Here is a 22100-nt window from a genome sequence, read left to right as displayed (position 1 = left end):
GGATATCTGCAGGGACATTTGGGAATTACAGTGTAATATAGTAATGCTATAACTTCTCCAAGGGTAGTACTCCTCTTGCCTTCTGTGATCTGTAAGCGTATTTCATAACATTGGTGGAAAACTGTCTTACTGAAAATATTATTTTTTCTGCCTCAAGAACTATGTCAGGGCGCTGATAGCAGAAAAAGGTCTTTAGGACCCAGCATCTGTCAGGGCACCAACAATAGGAGAACGGCTCTAGGACCCAGCGTCTCCAGCAGCACATAACATGGGCCTGTATAACGAAGTGCATCAGTGCTTGAAGTTGCTGACTGATCTCAGCTTGTCACCTGTGTTCCTATAATATAATTACCAATGCTGCCTACCAGTGCTGCATATCAGTGCCCATCAATGCTGCCAATCAGTGCTGCATATCAGTGCCCATCAGTGCTGCCTATCAGTGGCAATCAGTGCCCATAAGTGCTGCCCATCAGTGCTGCCTATCAGTACTGACAATTAGTGCTATCAGTGCCACCTATTAGTGCCAATCAGTGCTGCCAGTCGGTGCCCATCAGTGCTGTCTATCAGTGCCCATCAGTGCAGCCTATCAGTGCAAATTAGAGCCTATCCGTGCCCATAAGTGCTTCCAATCAGAGCCCATCAGTAATGCACATCAATGCCGCCTACCAGGGCCCATCAGTGCCACCTATCAGTGCCAATCAGTGCTGCCTATCAGTGCCACCTATCAGCGCACATCAGTGCTACCAATAAGTGCCCATCAATGCTGCCAATCAGTGCAGCCTATTAGTGCCCATCAGTGCTGCCTATCAGTGCCCATCAGTGCTGCCTTAGCAGGGATGGTTAAAACCCTTCTACAGATAATTGCAATACAAATTAGCTTCAAGTGCAACAACTTTTTAGTTGGGAGGTTCACACCGTTATAGCACTTTGGAACTTTTATTTTTTTAGAGTGTTACAATTAATTGTATATGTTTTAGTTACGGTTATAATGTGAATTATTGCACTTGAAGTTAATTTCCCACCACCCCTGCTAAGTCCATGTCTTTATGGACCTTGCTTTGTGCACTGGTGCGCAGTCATGTTGGAACAGGAAGGGGCCATCCCCAAACTGTTCCCACAAAGTTGGGAGCATGAAATTGTCCAAAATGTCTTGGTGTGCTGACACCTTAAGAGTTCCCTTCACTGGAACTAAGGGGCCAAGCCCAACCCCCAAAAAACAACCCCACACCATAATCCCCCCTCCACCAAATTATTTGGACCAGTGCACAAAGCAAGGTCTATAAAGACATGGATGAGCGAGTTTGGGGTGGAGGAACTTGACTGACCCGCACAGAGTCCTGACCTCAACCCAATAGAACACCTTTGGGATGAATTCAAGTGGAGACCGCGAGCCAGGCCTTCTCGTCCAACATCAGCGCCTGACCTCACAAATGCCCTTCTGGAAGAATGGTCAATCATTCCTATAGGCACACTCCTAAACCTTGTGGACGGCCTTCCCAGAAGACTTGAAGCTTTCAGCACTCAATATTGAACCCTATGGAATAAGACTGAGATGGCATTAAACGTCATGTGCGTGTAAAGGCAGGTGTCCCAATACTTTTGAATATATATATATATATATATATATATATATATATATATATATATATATATATAAATACATATACACACGTATGTGTGCTTGAGCTTTCGGGTGCACACCCTAATGCAATAGGCTGCGCACGCCTATGACAGCAGTATTCCTGAGCTTTCTGCAAGCAGCTCCACAGGCGACCTGTGCTACTTTGTGCCTGACTCCTCCTTTCTCACCTTCAGGGGAGTCTGGAACTTAGCTGCAAAGGAAGCCCTCTCACCATTGGCCACCGGGACCTGGCACGTGATAAACTGTATGGTCTAAAACGAATGTAGTACCATTGCATAGCTCCCAACTGTCCCTGATTTTGAGGGACTGTCCCTGATTTGGAACAATGTCCCTCTGTGTCCCTCATTCCTCCTCATTTGTCCCTCATTTTGGTCTGATCTATATAGTTGTATATAAAATGTACTATTTATCTATCAAAAAGTGTTTCCCAGTGCTAAACCATTCATCCAATCTCTAAATTGCTGCATTTGTAAATACTAAGCAATTATGTAAAAAACCTGCGCTCATGAGAAAAGAAACCAAAAAGCTGAATATTAAAAATTAAATTTTAAAGATGCATAGTGCAGCTGCAACAAAATACTTCAAATATCAATAAAGTGTATAAAACATAAAAACTTAAATTGTGCGCTGGCATAAATAAAGTTGCAATGAAACAAGGCTTCCTATAAAGCCACACAAAGCTGTAGTATATACTTCTAAATTAAACCACAGTATTACAGAAGTGACAAATTGCAAATTATAATACGTCTCCGTGACAGAGAAAATATATCACAACCAGAAGAAAGTGAAAAGTTCAAAAAATCGTGATTGAAGACAAAAAAAACGCTATAAAAAGCGCCACATTCAGTTCGTGAGGAACAAAGTTTACAGGACAAAAACGTGGATGAAGAGGATGAACCGTTCTTATAGTGTGTCACATCAAGGTTGGAAAAGGTGAGAGGTATAAGGACACTTCCAAGCCACCAATAGTTGCGGGAGAGTAGTAGTGGATGTACTCTTACCAAACTTGTTGGACCTCCTGTATAGCGAGGTCGTACGAGCTGGCAGATATAGCCCTCTGCAGGGACAAGTGGAAGACGATGTCCTGGTCCTACTCACAAGCGCCACCCGCTACAGCATCAGGGGGGAGACTCCTTACACAGATGATCCATGGATAGGAGAAAAAGAAGGGGGAAGGAAAACTCCGATAGTGTAATACTGGTAATCATAGGAGTTTATTGCCTTAATTGACCATAGGTCTTGTGCAATTTACAACATATAAAAAGTAGAAAAATTTTTTTTTTAAAAAAGCCGGCATAAAACAAAGGCTGAACGCCCGTGCAAAGGTAGGATGCGTGATGGTAGGCAATGCGAGGCCACGCCCTACATGTTTCGTCATACGTGACGTCTTCTACGGCTTGGCATTCACAGATACTCTTCAAGTGTCACCCCTGCTGACACACTAGGTCCCTGGCTTGGCACTCACTGATGCTCCACAAGCGACCCCTCTGCTGTCCCGCTGGGTCCCTGACTTGGCACTTACTGAAGTTTTCCCACTTCTTCACCATCCCCAGCTGGTGAGAAGTCTGCTCTGGTACTGTCACGTACCTGGTAGGTTGTGAGCCTGAAGTGCAGGAAAAGACCTCCCTTACAGCTCCCACTCCCGTTCCCCTGGAATGGAGACAGAGGGCCAGGAGTGAAGAGTGGTATGGGTGCCTGGCAGGATCAACAGTTGCTGAAAGTCCAGTAGTGGTGGCACCCTCTGGAGTCAGTAGTCTGAGGAGTAGACTGAGGACAGAGACTGGAATGCAGGACTGGAACCAGGAACAACAGCAGGTAATAGCAGACTGGAAGCTGGACTGGAACAACAGCAGAAGATAGCCTGGAACACTGGACTGGAACCAGGAACAACAGCAGGTAATAGACTGGAACGCTGGACTGGAACACAGCAGAAGGTAGCCTGGAACGCTGGACTGGAACACAGCAGAAGGTAGCCTGGAACGCTGGACTGGAACCAGGAACAACAGCAGGTAATAGCAAACTGGAAGCTGGACTGGAACCAGGAACAACAGCAGGTAATAGCAGACTGGAAGCTGGACTGGAACAACAGCAGAAGATAGCCTGGAACGCTGGACTGGAACACAGCAGGAGGTAGCCTGGAACGCTGGACTGGAACACAGCAGGAGGTAGCCTGGAACGCTGGGCTGGAACACAGCAGAAGGTAGCCTGGAACGCTGGACTGGAACCAGGAACAACAGCAGGTAATAGCAAACTGGAAGCTGGACTGGAACCAGGAACAACAGCAGGTAATAGCAGACTGGAAGCTGATGAACACAGCGGAGGGTCAACAAGCCGGTGGTCAGTAACGTTCGGACAGCAGAGGTACCAGGGGTAATGCAGAGGGATGGTCAGGCAAGCCAAGAGGGTCTGGTGCAGGCAGATAGCAGGATCGTCAAACAGGAAGCCGGGTCAGATAACAGGAAACACAGATCAGATCAGGTAACACTCACAGAACGCTGTAGAGCAGACAGCGGGGATGGAGTGTGACAGGCAGGTTTAAATAGCCTGCCTGACACCAGCGGAAGTGCGCGCGCGCGTGCCCGTGCGTGACCGCACCCGTGAACGCGCGCGCATGCGCAATGGGACCCGTGGCCGGGTTCCCGTGCGCCTGGGACGCGGTTACTGGCAGGATCCTTATGACAGGTACTGGCCTCAGCTTACTTACAGTGGTCTCCGGTAGCAAGGTGGATGGTTCCTTAGCTTCCCCTCTACCTCCAACCACAACTGATTCCCCGGCCAGTGGAACCATTAGTTCTGGTTGGACTACAAGCCCGCAGACCCAACCCTACACTGCTCTCCTGCTACTGGATAGGCCTTCAGACAGCCTAGCAGCCAGATGTCCCCGGGATAGGCCTCAGGCTTACGGCCTAGCAGCCCGGACACACATCCACCCAGACAGCCGTCCAGGTGGCACAGAACCACGATCACCTGATTCCACCTAATCTCCCTTTGCTATGCTCTTGTCTTGTCCAATGTCACCAGCTACAGTGCCACCTAGTGACAGAAGAGAAAAGTGCAGCAAGTCCAGAATTAGGGAGAAATCAATTGATCTCCTAACAATTGGCCAAGGCAACTATCCCCTTGCAACTAAATTTAATAGCAGCCCTGCCTAAACATCAGGGTGCTACATCTCCAAAGGCCTATAGAACGTGATTAGGAGGATGAATAAGCTTGGGTAAGAGCTGCCCAAAGCACTGTGAAATCTGTGACAATTGACAAGACAACTGCCACTCCCTTGTCTGTGTTAGAGAACGCTTTCAAAGAACTGAAAGAGTCCATTACTGCCATTAGACATGAGGTAATGGTTGTTAAATAGGAAGTCATCCTGTTATCGCATGGGCATAGTTCCTGCCAAAGAAGATATTGTTCTGAGTGTAGCCACCCTGGTCACTTTGCTAGGAATTGCAGACAAGAGAGATCTATGCATCAAAAATGACCACCCTCAAACTAAAGAATCACAAGGTAAAGGGACAAGCTGCAGGGAGTATTTTGTGCAGTATCCAGCTTGGAGCTAGGGAGGTGGCTTCTTGTCCGGTAACAATGGCAGTTATGAATGATAGGCTGTGTGATAGATACTGGATCTGAGGTTACTACTTAGGACTAAGCCTTCAAGAACAGTATTAGACTTTGAACTGTACTCAGATGGCGTTGGAGGCTGTCAATAAGTTACCCATCCCACTCTAGATGAGAACTCTAGTTTTTAATCAAACATTTGATAAAATTGAAGTAGTGGTGGCCCCTGGCTCAGCTTTTCTGGAGCTCCCTGTTGTTTTTGCCATGAATGTACTAAAGGAATGGACTATACTTCAGCTTCTGCAGGACACCTCTTGGAAACCAAAGCAGTAGTCTGGTATTTTGTGGGGACAAAATGCTGGAATCTTTCCACGAATGCAACAGGAAGCTCCAAAACAAGTGCAGGCCCCAGGCCTACTCATCTTGCAGCTAATGCCTGTATATGCAATGTAGTCCAGAAAGAGCAAGGTATTGAGAGGCAGCATGTTCAACCAAAATCAGTTGTGATGGTCATGACGTTCAAACTGCACAGGGCAGTTGCAGCACTGCAAAAGAACCAGTTTAAGTTCCTTCCTTTAAATCTCTGTGCAGATTTATTTTTTGGTCAACAACAGTGATCACCCCATACTACATTGGGGGACAGCCAGGATTTTCTCCAGGTTTAAGAGATTGGAATAGCCCTAACTGGAAAACTGGAAACCAAATAGCATTCAAACCCATGTCAGAATGGACAGCAACATTCCTTAGCAACTGGTGTACAATGTAGAGTCTGAAGAGCAAAGTGGACTTCCCAAACCCTTGCACCAAGATCTGTTCCAACCTGGTGTGTTCAGTGCAGACTCTTTTCCACCTAAAGAGGCTATCAATCACAATCAGGTTCAGGAGAACTTGCTATCTCTTGTGGATGCTTTGTCCAGGAGGCATTGACCATCCTGTTGAAATTAGGCAGCATCCCGATACTTCTGTTGAGGCTGGAAGTCTGTTTGTCTGTTGTTATTTGTTTATGCCCTATTCTTTATGTTACTGCACTTCACAATGTATTCTAGTTTTATTGCTGTTTTTCATATTTTGTATGGTTGTTTTTTATACCGAGGACTGCATCCTTCTTGAGGAAGAGAGTGAAGGCAGGGGTTGGGCTGCAGTATATTCACCAATCTGAAGGTGGCACTTCTTCAAACTGGTAAGAGACTGTTGAGGACTAGTTTGTCCCCTGCCATGGGCCTCATATTGGGGAGGACAGCATATCTAATTGGATAACATAATCCTGTGATATTTGGGTGCATCTTGAAGTTCATTAAATAGGAGATTCTGGGTGTGACCACAGTGTGGCAATAATATAGGGGTAAAGTCCCCGCAGAATAGGGTGAGAGTAGGAGTGGCATTAGGGTGAGGTACAGTACCTATTAAGGAGGGAAAGAATAGGTTTCCCATTAAAATGGGGTCTCCTCTGTCAGCTTCTCAGAACAGTCTCACACTGGCAGCCAGATATCTGCAGGTACATTTAGGGATCGTAGTGTGATGTGGTACTACCCTAACTCCTCCAAGGGAAGTTCTCTGGCACTCTGTGATCTAAAAGTGTCTTTCATAACACTGCTGGAAAACTGCCTTACTGATAAACACTACTTTCTTAGCTTGAAGGACTGTATACTCTACAACAGTGGTCTCCTTCTGAGGACTGTGGGCCGAAAGGGGTCCTTTGCTTGTCATTCCTCCTACTGACACCAACAAGGAGGCACCATTTCCTCCACTGACACCAAACAGTGGGTAACCAGTCCTCCCACTGTCACCAACATTGGGGCAGTTTTTTTTCCACTGACACCAATGATGGGGCACTATTCCACCAATAATACCAATGACAGGGCACTATTCCTCCCGCTAATACCAATGATGGGGCACTATTCCACCACTAATACCAATGATGGGGCACTCTTCCACCACTAATACCAATGATGAGACACTATTCCACCACTAATACCAATGATGGGACACTATTCCACCACTAATACCAACGATGGGACACTTTTCCTCCTTCAGCTGACTACAAGTACTATGGAATATTTTTTCTCCTGCTGACACTGGGGCATTTTCTACTCCCACTGGCAACACCAGCCCCCCGAGGTCTGAAAGATAGTAAATTAGCGCTTTGTTTAGATATTTTGGAGACTCCTGGTCTACAATATAAGTAGTACCATTGCTATAACTGCCTTATTAGGGCCTATTCAATTTCTACAATATATAGAGTTTAAATAACTCTGTTTGGCAATTAGTCTCAATCTTCGTGGTACTCTGCTTAGGTGACATACCTACATGCCTACATAAAGCTGGCATTACCTGCATGTAAAGGGGGACACAGCTGGGTCTCTGGGATGAAAAGATATACAAAGTGAAGAGTGATTCTGCTACCAGAGTCAACCTATAGGAGCAGCTGGTTAGGATAATTTCTCGGTTCTTTACTTTGACCGTTTGGAGAATCTCAGCCTGTCTAACACACCACATTGCGTGTAGAATCATACAATAACATAGGAAATCACTGAAAGTAATACTTAGTATCCAGTAGTAGTGCAATATCAAATAAAACAGGCACCAAAACCAGGTATTAAAGACAAACTTCATATATTGTCGCCTAATCTGATTGGTAACATGGCAAGCATAAAATGGATTAACGATAGTAACAACACTAAAGGCATTCAAAGTGATTAACAGTAAGAACTAGGCATGAGTTGACATTTGGAGTCCAGATCAGCATAAATAGCAGCAAGTGAGCAGCATGAAGTGCAGCAGTGAGCAGTAGTAAATTTTATCCTACCGAGTGCTTGAACTAGTGCTGCCAGAGCACATTTATGGCAGCAATGCTAATCCTAGACTGAATGGTTATGCACTGTCCAAAAGAAAAAGAGGAAGGTAGAATAGGAGGCAGGGGAACAAAGGGGACTTGCTGATAATTATTACGGGAGGGGCAGTGCTTTGAGATGTTCTTATGTCGATTGTTGGGGGGGCCCTTAACCTCCCTGGCGGTACGATTATGTCAGATTTTTGATGCTCAAAGCAGTACATTGTTTTGCATGGAAATTTGGCGTTTTATATTGTAGGCCTGTAATTCTTAGGAATAACTCACTTGAATCTGTCCAAACAAGAGTCTAGTAGACAGCCCGGGTATGATAAAGTTTGAAACACAAAATTATAAATTATAATATAATAAATAACTATAAATAAATATAACAAATAATAATATAATAAAATTATTCAATAATGTAATCAGATCAAAAACACAGAAATTTGCTCAATTCTGCAAGTGATTCTAATTTATTATAGCTGTTTTCTAGCTGGTCTAAACCTGCTTTTGATGTAAAGGGACACTTTTTGGTTGCTATGGACAATCTTCAGTTTCCAGGCAGAAAGAACAGTTTTTATAATATAAAACTGCATGCAGGGCAGCGGACAAACCACTAGAGACAAAAGGGATGTGAAATAATGTGATACAGTAATGTAATTTGTAAGATTACAGTGTACTGTATGTGTAATGTGTTTCTAACGTTTTAAATTTGGCGCCGTGCTCCGTCCCCATGCATCGCAATGCTCGCGGGGAACGGAGTCACGGTCCATGGATGTCATGGATGCACACAGAATCTGCTGCAACAGGGCATAGTAACCAATCAGCTTTTAACTTCAGCTTGTTCAATTAAACTTTGACAATAAAACCTAAAAGCTGATTGGTTACTATGCACAACTGCACCAGATTCTATGTTCACTAATTTGAGTAAATTACCCCCTTACTGTATCTTACAAGTGTTGCATTCTGCAGCACTGACAGATCTAGGCTTTCCGTTGCTGCTGTTTTCCCCACCATTACAATCTCCTCTTCCACCACTACTTTCCAGTTCCCCCTTGGTCACCTTCATTGGGTAGCCATTGATGTAACATTATTGGTGCAGTATGGTGGCTTCATGGTTAGCACTTCTGCCTAGCTGCACTGGGGTCCCTGGTTCAAATCCTTACCAGGTTACCATCTGCATGGAGTTTCCAGGGTTTACATGAGTTTCCTTCCAAACTCCATATACATGTTGGTAGGTAAATTAGCGTGTATGCACGTGAAATAGGGACCATAGACTGTAAGCTCCTTAACCACTTTCATACCAGGCAGTTTCCCCCCTTCCTGCCCAGGACAATTTTTAGCTTTCAGCGCTGTTGCACTTTGAATGACAATTGCACGGTCATGCAGCACTGTACCCAAACTAAATTTTTATCATTCTCTTCTCACAAATAGAGCTTTCTTTTGGTGATATTTGATCACCTCTGCGGTTTTTCATTTTTGCGATATAAACGAAAAAAGACGGACAATTTAAAAAAAACAACTGATGGGCGGCATTGATAGGCGGCACTGATGGGCACTAATAGGTGGCAAAGGATAGGCAGCACTGATGAGAAGCTACTGACTGGCCTTACTGAGTGGCACTGATTGGCACTTTGATGGGGCACTGACAGGCATTACTGATGGGGCACTGATTGGCACTTTTTTAGGCACTGATTGGCACTGTTGTGGGCACTGATCGGCACTGTTGTGGGCAGACAGGCGTTTATTATGGGGACAGGCTGGCAGGTGTTGGGCACTGATTGGCAGATGATGGGCACCTTTTGATGGGGGCTGTGCTGATAATCAATGTGCTGATTATCAGCACAGACCCCCCCTCTGACAGGGAGAGCCGCCGATCGTCTCTCCCTGTCAGCGTGAACCGAGGAAAGCCATTTACTGGCACTTCCTGGTTCACGCGATGATCAGCTGTGATTGGTCACAGCTGATAATGTGGTTAGAAGCCTCTGTCAGAAGCTTCATACCACAATCGGAGTTGCGGTGTGTCAGACTGACACACACCTCAGATCGCCACGCTGTGCGCCCCCATGGGCGCTTGCCGGCTGCGTTATCCTGATCACGTCGTATGACGTCTGGTCAGGATATCCCTTTTGCCGCCGTCATTCTGCTATATGACGGGCGGCAAGTGGTTAAAGCGGCAGCAAACCGCAGCAAAAAATAAAAAATAAAATTTGGCCCCCGGCAGTTTAAGTTATAATGTGCTAGTATGCATCACATACTAGCACATTATGACAAACTTACCTAAAAACGAAGCCCTCCAGCGGTGCGCTGTCACCACTGAAGGTGCTTCCATCTTCCCCTGGTCTTCCTTCCAGGTTTGCGGGCTTCACGCATGCACGCGGGAGTCACTGTTTATGGCACGGCTCTGAAGGAAGGGCATGCCATTCGTTTAACGTACATGCGCTGGTGACATCACTGGCTGCATCTAAAGTAAATATCTGCTCAACGGTGCACGTTTAGCAGATATTTACTGTACCTATAAGTAAGCCTTATTATAGGCATACCTATAGGTAAAAATCATACAAGGGAGTTTACTCCCAATTTAAAGTCAGGGACCGATGGAAAGGTACAGTATGTAAAACAGTGTGTAGACTGTTGATGCTATATAAATACCTGTCATAAATCAAATATTCAATGTCAGTTGCAGAATTCAGCAGTTAAAACTATTCCCAGGTAGTTCTATTCCTGGTTTTTACTGCCAACGAATATGCAAAACAATTAAGTAAATCTGTCTATTCAGAAAATTATTTTCTTTCAAAATGAAACAAGGGCATCACACCATTTTCTAAATGTGTTGCAAATGAAGACTATTAGGAACCAAACAGTTCTCCAACTATACCTACCCCACTCAATACACTGCTTATACCTATATAAAACCATTATACTTCTTAATCCATTTACCAATAGTAAAAAATATTCCCAAAATTATACATCTTTGTTTACTGATAATAATATCTCTTAAATAATCGTAATTCATTTATAAATCATAATGATGGCATTTATCAGCTGGATGGGGGTCTGTTTTTGTATTAGAGTACCCCAGTATTCAGACTTATGGTACTCTCTGTAGATATACCAACTTAAAGCGGAGTTCCACCCTGAAAAAATTTTTTACTTAATCACAGACCTTTAATCCTATAAAGAAACATTTTGGGGAATTTTTTTTTTATACTTACCAGAAGCGCCCTGTTGCTATTTAGTGCTCCTAATCTGCCACTTCCTGGTCCGCGGAACTCCTCGTCACTTCCGCCCTCGCCTGTGCTCCTGGGAAATGTGAATTATAAATTCCCAGGAGTCTGTGGGCAGTACTGTGAGCAAAAATCGCGTTATTTCCTGACAGGAAATGATGCGATTTAAGGCGGTTGCCATAACAACAGGGCGGGACCATCCTCAGTCTCCGCCCGTTGTTATGGCAACTTTCTAAACAATTGGCTCTACGGTCGCCGGAGCATCGAGCATGCGCAATATCGAGAGGTGGATGCTGGTTACCCAGCATCCACCTCTCCATCTGTAATTCAGGAAGAGATTGCGACTGGGCTTCACATGCCCAAAATCATCATGGCAATGGGCAGAAGAGGATTTACTAAGTTGTGAGTATAAAATAAATATATTATCAACATCTACTAGCAAATATATAAAATCGTTCTTTATGTTAATAATGCATTATGCTCGGATACCTGAAAAGAATAAAAAAATAAAATGTGGCCGGAACTCCGCTTTAAGATGAAAGTGGCTGGAAGTGTGAGTGCCGTATTTAAAGTGTTTGCATAGCCACATGTTTTTTTATCTTAAAGTGGTTCTAAAGGCAAAAAGGATTTAACCTTAATGCATTTTCTGCATTAGGTAAACCTTCCTGTGTCTGTGCCTACACTCTACCCCCTCACACCCACACACACACACACACACACACACGCCATTGGCTTCTGCTGCTGTCAGTCAAAGCATGTGAGGAGGGACAGGGGGCAGAGCTGAGTCATGCTGTGTGTGTGTGTCTATAGACACACACAGCCTGAGCCTGCAGGTCTGCCCCCATAAAAAATTGGCTTTCTATAGAGGCAGAAACAGAAGAGGAGGAGCCAAGATCACCAGCAGGGGACCCCAGAAGAGGAGATTCGGGTTCTCATTGCACAGAGCAGGTAAGTATATCATATTTGTTATTTTAATAAAGAAAAAAAACGCTTTAGGAAACTTTAAATCTAAAACATACAAAAAAAGCCAAATAACTCATCAAGAAAAAATGCTGTATATACAAAAATCTCAATACAAATCAAAAGATCATAAGCAAAACCCATATCCATAAAACATTTAAAATAAGTCTCATGAAAATTCTTTATTTACCTCCAACTGCCAAGACAAGAAGTATTCATAGTTCTTTATCTACTAAGCATCACTAAAAATATAAAACCAGGCCTGTTCCTATATTTCTATTGAACTCATCTTCAAATATAATAATCAATATCCCTTTATTTAAATCCAAATGAAGAAAAATGGCTACTAATTTAGCTGCTGCTGGTCAAATGTCTTTTGAATGATTAGCAAATCTATCACCTAAGCACTCCTTTGGTTCAGGTAAGTATAATATGTTTGGTATTTAAAAAAAAATAGGTTTAGAATCAATTTAATCTTGCATTTCATCATCTGGCACAGGGAAGTCTTCCATGCCAAAAGCTTGAAAAGGAGGCTGATTCTGAAAGATGCGAAAAGGTGTCTCACAATAATCCTTGTTATTTATTACACAGAAATCTGTCCCTGCTGTGAAAGGGGCATTTGATTGTATTAGCTCCCCAGGCCAAGGTAAAAACTTCACCCTTGGTTTTATGCACTTTTGATTTGTTAAGAGACTGTGCAGACAGACCTGCCTCGCAACTGCTAGTTGTTTCTGGGGAACTTCAACACATTTGATGTCCACCTCCTCCAGTACCTACTCCCAGTTGCACTTCCTTAGAACTTTTGGAGAAGATTCTCACACCATTTTCAGCTGGCTACCCTAAATTCAAAGCAGTAAAACCGTATTCTAAGACCTTCCTTATTCACTAAAGTGCCTTTCCTGTCATGGAAAGAAAGCCCACAAACTTGAAATAAAATCGTATTTCCTTATTTTGTTCTACTTTGTTCCTTTAGTCATATCTCATGGTTCTTGACTGGTTGGGCCACATCTATAAATTCAAATAATTTTTCATAGCCACAGGCCAGTGCAATGTCTAAACATTTTAGCTTCTATCCCCATCTGCTTATCACTCGATATATTTCAAATCAATGTGGTAAGATTCCAAACTTTATCGTAGTACTTTGTAATAATTTCAGCCATTTCTCTTTCTAAAGGACAAGAACAGCTGTTTGTTATTTTTATGGTTTCCCAGCTCCCATAGAGAACATTCTATTTGCATGTATGTGCTCAGAACATATGGATGGAAAAGATAGCCACACAGCCTGACTCCTATAGAGTCAGCCGGTCTATAAACTGGAAAAAACATACATGCACTCATTTCCATAATGAAAAATGTTAATCAGTCACTCAGCATGAAGTAAGACAATCTGCAGTCTTCTTACCTTAGGCTGAATAGCACATTCCCATCTGGATATACACGCAGCATAATGTTTTCCATCGTGGTATCATGTATAAATGATCGCTTGGAATGGACAAAAAACACATCTGGCACCCAAATCTTTTTGATTAGTCTTCCATCAAATGTCATGCTTCTGTTGTTGGTACTCTGGAAAGACAACCTTTCATCTTTCCAGTAATGTCTGAGGTATAAGGTCATTGTAAAATCCTTCAAAGGCCAGCAGAAATTGAAAAGAAAATATGATTACTTTACACAAATAGCAGCTGCATAAATATCTATATATTATAACAATACTGTTATTAAGAATAAACAATCTTTTGGGTGGTTATACCACCATAATACAGTCTTTATATGCTGCCATACACATGAGGTAGGTGTTGGTTGGAGTATATCATTCGAGATGTGATTGTTGTTACATATACCCCTCATTGAGGCAGGTGCCAACCTAAAGGACATACCTGGAGGTGTGAAAGTGCCACAGTAAAGACATTTGTAAGCTATCAATATGTGGTGTAACATGCACCCACATTTTACGGGATGGTTGCTCCAATCTAACATAGGTTGCCTCATTTACAACTCTTTTAAACCATCTTTTTACTACTCTGTGGAAAATGTGCACATTGCTGTTCTCAAGAACCTTTCCTCACCCTTTAGGTGTAGGTAGATTGCTGAGATTTGGGCTAAGAATTCCCATTTAGCCTATGCTGATTGATGTGTATGCCCATTACATTTGGCTACTCTTCTTTTTCTTAGGGACACTGGTAAAGCCCAGTACACAGGGGCCGAATATTGGTCCCTGTCAGGGCTGGGCTCAACCCTCCCTTCTCGGTGCTCAGCTGTCGGTTAATTGCCAGCACTCGTTCCACAGTGCCTCACCTAGTGATCATTTCCTGCTCGTCGTATCTATCCCTTCCTAGAGGGTTGAGGAGAGGGTTGGGCTGTCATCTCGCAACCTCCGACTCCGTGTTTCCTCACTGAAACTGGCACCACAGTTTATTGGGCCTTTCCATATTCATCGTAAGATCAACCCAGTGGCTTACGCATTAGACCTTCCTTCTAACATGCGTATTTCAAATGTATTTCATGTCTCCTTATTAAAACCCTTGGTGTGCAACTGCTTCACCACCTCGATACCACGTCCTCCCCTGGATCAGGTTGAGAACCATGAGGAGTGTGAGATACAGTCAATCATTGACTCCAGTAGGTTCTGTGGGGGCATACAGTACCTGGTTCATTATAAAGGGTACAGTCCGGAGGAGCGCTCTTGGGTATCATCCTCAGACGTACATGCTCCTGTCGTCCTCCATGCTTTTCATAGACGTTTTCTCCTCAAACCTGGTGGTCCTCCCGGGGGAGGGGTCGTTGAGGAGGGGGTACTGTCAGTGCTGGGCTCAGCCCTCCCTTCTCAGTGCTCAGCTGTCGGTTAATTGCCAGCACTCATCGTTCCACAGTGCCTCACCTGGTGATCATTTCCTGTTCGTCAGCCAGCCCCTTCTGGCTATTTAAACTGCCTGGTTCATCTTTCCTATGCCTTCACCCTGGCAACATATCTGAAGATTCTCTGCTGTGTTCCTGTTAAAGACTTGCCTGGCTGACATCCCTTCTGGTTCCTGATCCTGTTTGCTGTCTCCGACTATGCTGATCTCTGGCTTCCTGATTTACTGGCTTGTTCTGACTACCCGCTTTGATTACCGAACTCTGGCTATGTTTTGACTACGTTTACTATTTGTACCATTTTTACCACTATATTAAAAGGTGTGATTTTTACTGCATTTTCTGTCTCCGTCTGATTCATGGTTCCTGACAGTCCCCAATATCAGTCTCCATGTGTACACCAGCCTGTCCAACAGAAGCTGACCAAACAGGCAGCTTCTGTTAAACAGGCATGCTGGAAAGCCAGCATCTGATCAGCTTTCGATGAGCGCTGTCAACCAATGGCTGCAAGCGCTGACTGGTGTGTTCTGTCAGGGGGATCGATGTACTAACATCGCAGGGTTACAGTGAGCTCCTCAGTTTTTTTTTTATTCAGCCCACTGGGTTAAACAGAAAAAAAGATGATAGTGTGTACTAGGCATAAGATCTGTCCAATGGACCTGAGACAATCTTTGTCATACACTAATGTTTTGCTACAAAAAAATCTTGCCTTATATGATGCACTCATGTTTTATAATTCTGCTGTGTGAAAAATGTATATGGAATAATTACATTAGAATGATGCATACTTTTTGCTGATGTATGCTAGGTGTAACAAATCAGCTTGCTATTTTAACTTATTCGTTCATGTATGAACAAGATTTTCATCCATTGTTTAATAAACTGATATTTTATGCATAAATCACCAACATGGTATGCCTCATTTAAAATCCCAAATTTGTATTGCATATTAGTTGTATCAGGATGGAGGCGTAGTATTATAAGCACCAGATCATAATTGTATTTGTTACAAAAAATCTTTGTTTGATACATGCAGATAGAAGCGCCCATATATTTGGATGGTTTATGCTAGCCCAGCAATATCCTATCAAAATATATCAGAACTGCGTTGCAGCTATGGAAAAAAACTCTTTCCCCATGAGATGCTTCAGATCTTTGGATTTATGGTGATATGAACACTTATGGTCTTGACAATATCTACATAGGATTACAACTTCTTGTAAAATCGATGCTACAAGCATTTCTCTATTATGACACAGGAGTAAGTGTGTTAGTAATAACCTCTGAAGTGTCAGTCACTGGATTACACAGATTACAACTACCTAATATATTGTATGCTTCTGGATCTGCATGGTCAATAACTGAAAATGCATATTGGCAGGAAGCTTTTATATTATAATGAGGGAAAGGGGGTGGTTACCTGTTCTCATTTATAGGTGAAATGTTCTTTGTTATTCCATTTGTAATAAAAAATACAATTTTAAAAAGCAAGTTTTGTTTGTTTACTGAGTAAGCTGTGCTTTTTTTCCAAGCATAATACTTTTATATACACTGCATTTCACGTTCCTAGTGTAACAAAACGACTTTCAATTTGTAAAACTACTCCACAATATATTGTTTTTCCCAATTTTTCCAAAATTTCAATTTTTTCCCAGAATTTTTTCCCATTGCTTCAAAATATCCAGGAATTTTACATCTCTAATCATGACCCCTAAAGTTGTCATCACCACCTTCGAGGTATGGTTCTCATGGTGGGGTAGTACTAAAACTGAAAATCATTACCGACAATTAGAGCTGCACAATTAATCGTTAAAAAATCGTGATCTTGATTCAACCCCCCTGACAATCTCTAGATTCTTTCATATAACAAGTGGAGAGACTTATCTGCTCACTCCGCTGTCAAAAGAAAACATCCGGGAAGTCTGCCAAGTTTTTAACATGAAACATTGTAACTAACTCTTCCTTCTTAGATCAATGGGATAAACTTTTGTGTGAAAAAAAAATCCAGGCAGTCTGTCAAGTTTTTAACAACCTGTAAATGCAGGAAGTTTAACGACTTAAAGTCTAAATCTTTTTCTGAAACTTGTTTCTTAAGTTAAAATCAATATTTTTTGCTAGAAAATTACTTGGAATCCCCAAACATTATATATATTTTAGCAGAGACCCTAGGGAATAAAATGTCAATTGCTGCAATATTGTATGTCACATTGTATTTGCCCAGCGGTCTTTTTTGGGAAAAATTACACTTCAATGAATAAAAAAAAAAAAAAGAAACAGTAAAGTTAGCCCAATTTTTTTGTTTTAATGTGAAAGATGATGTTACGCTGCGAGAATCGTGAGAGAAGCGTGATCTATCTTATAAGCAAAAAAAATCATGATTCTCATTTTAGCCAGATCTTGCAGCTCTACCGACAATGGTTCACAATTTATTTCAAAAGAGTTTGAGACTTTACTTAAATCAAAGGGAATAAAGCACATCTTAACACCACAATACCATCTACAGGTCAATGGAGGTGTGAAATGTTTTAACTAGACATTTAAAAATTACCTAAAGACACATCTGCATGAGAGACTACTTTTTAGCAAAGCTATAACTGCTGTTCTACAACACTACAGGTCATCTCTTCATAGCGCCACTGGAGAATCGCCTGCAAAACGATGATAGGTTTGAAGCCACCAAATATTGTAGCAGAACCCTGGGACCTGCAAGTTGGAGTGGAGAGGTAGCAGGTCAAAGCAAAAACATACAGAGATGCAAACTAAATGCCAAGACAACTACCCTCATTCCTGGCCAGTGGGTGAGAATAAGGAAGCCACCAACCAAGTTCTCCACGAATCCACAGCCACTGGGACCAGTAACCTATAGACTGGAGGGTGGATCAACTTGGCATGTGAGCAGGTTAGTACCTGTTCAAGAGCCTTTGGTTGGGCATCTATCCCTACCACACAACCACAAACATCTGGAAGCAAAGACAACTCCCATTCTCATGACCTGGAGAGTAAAACTTGGCGGAATTCTGAGCATGCCAAAACTTTTTTTTTTCTCAAACAAAAAGGTTTTATTATAGAAAGATTGTTGCATACAGTTCCAGAGCAAATACAGACCTTTACAAAGTACTGAACATATCATACAGGTAGAGAGCAATTATTGCATTACATTTCTCTCTCTTGCCACATACAGAGTATATTGCAATACTTAGATAACTACAATATCCGTCCTCCTGTTCCACTATACATCCATCACTTTTTAGGTAGCTCTCTCTATTATATTTATTTAAAGCAGTAGGACGGTCATAAACTTTAAAATAAGCGATCAATCACCAAATCTACTGGCGCTAGCCCAGGCACATCCAGCCATTGGGCCCAGAGTTTCTCATATTTTTTAGATGCCCCCTATGCTGATATATAATTTTTTCCATATGGAGAGTATTCCCCATTTGTGCGATCAATTCTTGCACTGTGGGAGGGTCCTTAGATTTCCAATGTCTGAAGATTAGCATACGAGCTTGAAACAAAGCTCTTCCAATAGCTTGTTTAAGGATACCTCCCATCAAGAGGTCATCTATTATCCCCAGCAAGCATGGTTTGGGATCTAAAGGTAACTGCACCCGGAAAACCCTGTTAATAGTGTCAATGACATTATTCCAATATAGTTGAAGTTTGGGACATCTCCACAAGAGGTGAATGAGATCTCCATGATCTCTGCAACATCTGGTGCAAGTGGAGTCTGTGCCTATTCCCATACGGACTAATCTAGCAGGCGTGTAATGTACTCTAGAAAGTATATATAGCTGGGATAGTTTTTGAGCAGCGTTTAATGAGCACAGGGGGACCGCCTGCAAGGCCTCTGTCAGGAGGCACAAGCCGCCTCCGTCCGCCGGGCTCCACGGCGCATGCGCGGAGGACTCACGCTGCGCCGTACACCCGTTCGCGGCCCAATGGTGCGGCGCGCGCGGGTGCACGGCGGTCCCCGTGTGCGCGCCGTGGCCGTGCGGGTGCCCGGCGGTGCGTCACGCTGACGCGCTCGCCGGTGGGCTACTTCTGACGGCTCCAGCACCCAGTCGGGTTGCTGGTTTGTCGTCAGCTGTACCCTGTCCCCTGTGCCTGATATTCCCTGCTTCCTAGTGTGTTCCCTGTGCTAACTCTGCCTGTGAAACGGATTACTCTTGTCTGCCTGATACCCCTGACCTCTGCTTGTGTAACGGACTAATCTCTCTGCCTGCCTGATACCCCTGACCTCTGCTAGTGAAACGGATTACTCTCTGCCTGCCTGATACCTCTAACCTCTGCTTGTTTAACGGATTACCCTCTGCCTGCCTGATACCTCTGACCTCTGCTTGTTTAACGGATTACCCTCTGCCTGCCTGATACCCCTGATCTCAGCCTGTTACACGGACTTGTTCTTGCCGGATACCCCGGTCCTGATCTCTGCCTGAATAACGGACTTACCCGACCTGATACCCCAGTTCCAGTTAACCACTTGTTTTGCAGCTCCTCTAGTGCCCAACGGCTACACGGACTTCCTTCGGGAATTCAGTCTCCACTGGAAGCCCGTGCCTCCGCGTGCTCCCAGCTCCCTGTATCACCTCCAGGGGTCGGGTGCGCGTGGTCGTAAGGGCGAGCCGCTCTCGGCATCTCGGCCTCGGTGAGTATAGTCCTTGACAGTACAAACCAGCCATGTCCGAGGCCGACAGAGCGCGCTCTCCTTTGGAGATCCTGTGTCAACAGGTCTCCACTTTGGCCGACTCAGTCCAGAAGTTACAGGAGGGGTATACTCAAATTGACAACCGCCTCCAACAGATTACTGGAGTACTTCCCCCTGCCGCTGCAGTTCCGGCACCCAGCAATGAAGGTCCGCTTCCCCAGGCCACCGCCAGCCCTACCGTTGTCATGGCGCTTCCCGAGCCTAGGGTCCCTACGCCCGAACGGTTCTCCGGGGACCGTAAAAGATTCAGAGCTTTTAAGAACGCATGTTCTCTTTACTTTGCCCTCCAGCCTCGGACATTTGCATCAGAGATCGTCAAGGTGGGTTTCGCTATCTCGCTGCTGTCAGAGGAACCTCAGGCCTGGGCCCACGGCTTAATGGAACAGGGAAGCCCTGTGCTAAATTCCATAGATACCTTCTTCGAGGGTATGGCCAAACTCTATGATGACCCGCAACGGAAGGCTACCGCTGAAGCCATTCTCCACCACTTGTCCCAAGGAAGGAGACCCATTGAAGATTATACGGTAGAGTTCCGTAAATGGGCGGCCGACACGAATTGGAACGAGCCGGCTCTTCATTACCAGTACCGTCAAGGTTTATCTGAACTTCTCAAGGATGAGCTAGCCAGGATGGAGACTCCGGAGACCTTGGAAGAGCTCATTCAGGCAGCCACGAAACTGGACAGGCGCTTGCGAGAACGCCGCTCAGAGCGGTTTCAGGGTCCACGCCCTACGTGGACGCCATTCAGAGCCCCATCCATGCCGTCACCATCTTCCACCACACCTCCTGAAGCCGAGCCCATGCAGTTAGGCCTGGTCCGGGCCCCGCTAACTTCGGAAGAGAGGCAACGCAGACGGCAGTCCAATTTGTGTCTGTACTGCGGGGGAGCGGGACACTTCCTGCGCAGTTGTCCAATAAGGCCCAGTAAGTTCCTTCAGCCTAGATTGATGAATTACCTGGATAATGATGCTCCAAAGTCTTATGTGATGTTGTCTGTTTCCTTGCAGCTACCGGAAGGGGAGTCTCGCCTACCCGTCATCATTGATTCGGGGGCTTGTAGCTGCTTCATGGATGCAGCCTTGGCCCTCAGCCTCCGTATTCCCTTACAAACAAAGGCCCAAGGTTTACAAGTGCATCTAGCTGATGGGTCTCTTCCTAGTTCAGGTCCAATCACCCAAGAGACCCAGCCTATCCTAGTAACCACCGACTCCGGGCATCAGGAACTCCTACGGCTCGACCTCATCCATTCTCCCATCTTCCCAGTCATCCTCGGTCTGCCCTGGTTACAAGCTCATGATCCGCAGATCCAATGGAGCACCAAGTTGGTGTCCTTCTCCTCTCCATACTGCTCTGAGCATTGCCTCCTGTTAACCCCGAAGGTGTGTGCTACGGTTACTACCTCATCAGACAAACTTCAGCAGATTCCCGCTGAATATCTGGAGTTCCAGGAGGTCTTTAATAAACAAATGGCTGATCGCCTACCACCTCATCGGCCTTATGACTGTCCGATCGACCTGTTGCCAGGATCAGTAATTCCGTTCGGTCGTATATTCCCTCTCTCCGAGACTGAACTGGAGGCGCTCAGACAGTACATCGACGAGAACCTGGAAAAAGGTTTTATCCGTCCTTCATCCTCACCTGCTGGAGCAGGGATATTCTTTGTCGGGAAAAAAGATGGGTCCCTTAGACCTTGTGTGGACTACCGGCAGCTTAATAATATCACCATTAAGAACAGGTACCCACTACCACTCATCCCGGAGCTATTCCAACGATTCCGATCTGCCAAGGTCTTTTCCAAATTAGACCTGCGGGGTGCCTATAACCTTGTTAGAATCAGAGCCGGGGATGAGTGGAAGACAGCGTTCAGGTCCAGGTTTGGACACTTCGAGTACCTGGTGATGCCATTCGGGCTATGCAATGCTCCAGCCACCTTCCAGCACCTGGTTAACGACATATTCCGAGAATACCTGGATGACTTCCTTGTTGTCTATCTAGATGACATACTCATTTTCTCTTCCACGATTGAGCTACACAAGGGGCATGTCAAAAAAGTCCTCACCATATTAAAACAGCACAAGCTTTATCTGAAAGTGGAGAAGTGTGAATTCGAGAGGTCAGTGGTACAATTCCTGGGGTTCATCATATCGGCCGACGGGATCGCAATGGATCCTCAAAAGATACAAGCCATCCAAGATTGGCCAGCTCCATCCGATAAGAAAGGGGTTCAACGATTCATCGGATTCGCTAACTTTTATCGGAAGTTCATTAGCGGATTCTCGACCATTGTAGCACCTATCACCCAGCTAACCCGTCAGCACAACTCTTTCCGGT

At 44.4% G+C, this 22100-nt stretch overlaps 1 protein-coding gene across 1 annotated transcript in view; it reads right to left on the bottom strand.

Annotated features, from left to right (window-relative positions):
• GABRR3 (gamma-aminobutyric acid type A receptor subunit rho3) overlaps window positions 1–22100 on the bottom strand; it is a 108465-nt gene that overhangs the window by 46816 nt on the left and 39549 nt on the right. Inside the window, exon 4 of the mRNA XM_073616981.1 lies at window positions 13614–13837. Within this exon, the coding sequence (XP_073473082.1) occupies window positions 13614–13837 (224 nt within the window). The remainder of the gene's footprint in view (window positions 1–13613; window positions 13838–22100) is intronic.

This window comes from Aquarana catesbeiana, linkage group LG02 (genome assembly GCF_042186555.1).
Source record: "Aquarana catesbeiana isolate 2022-GZ linkage group LG02, ASM4218655v1, whole genome shotgun sequence".
In the NCBI taxonomy this organism is placed as follows: domain Eukaryota; kingdom Metazoa; phylum Chordata; class Amphibia; order Anura; family Ranidae; genus Aquarana; species Aquarana catesbeiana.
Note: the sequence above shows the minus strand (reverse complement) of the source record. Positions and strands in the feature narration are given on the sequence as shown.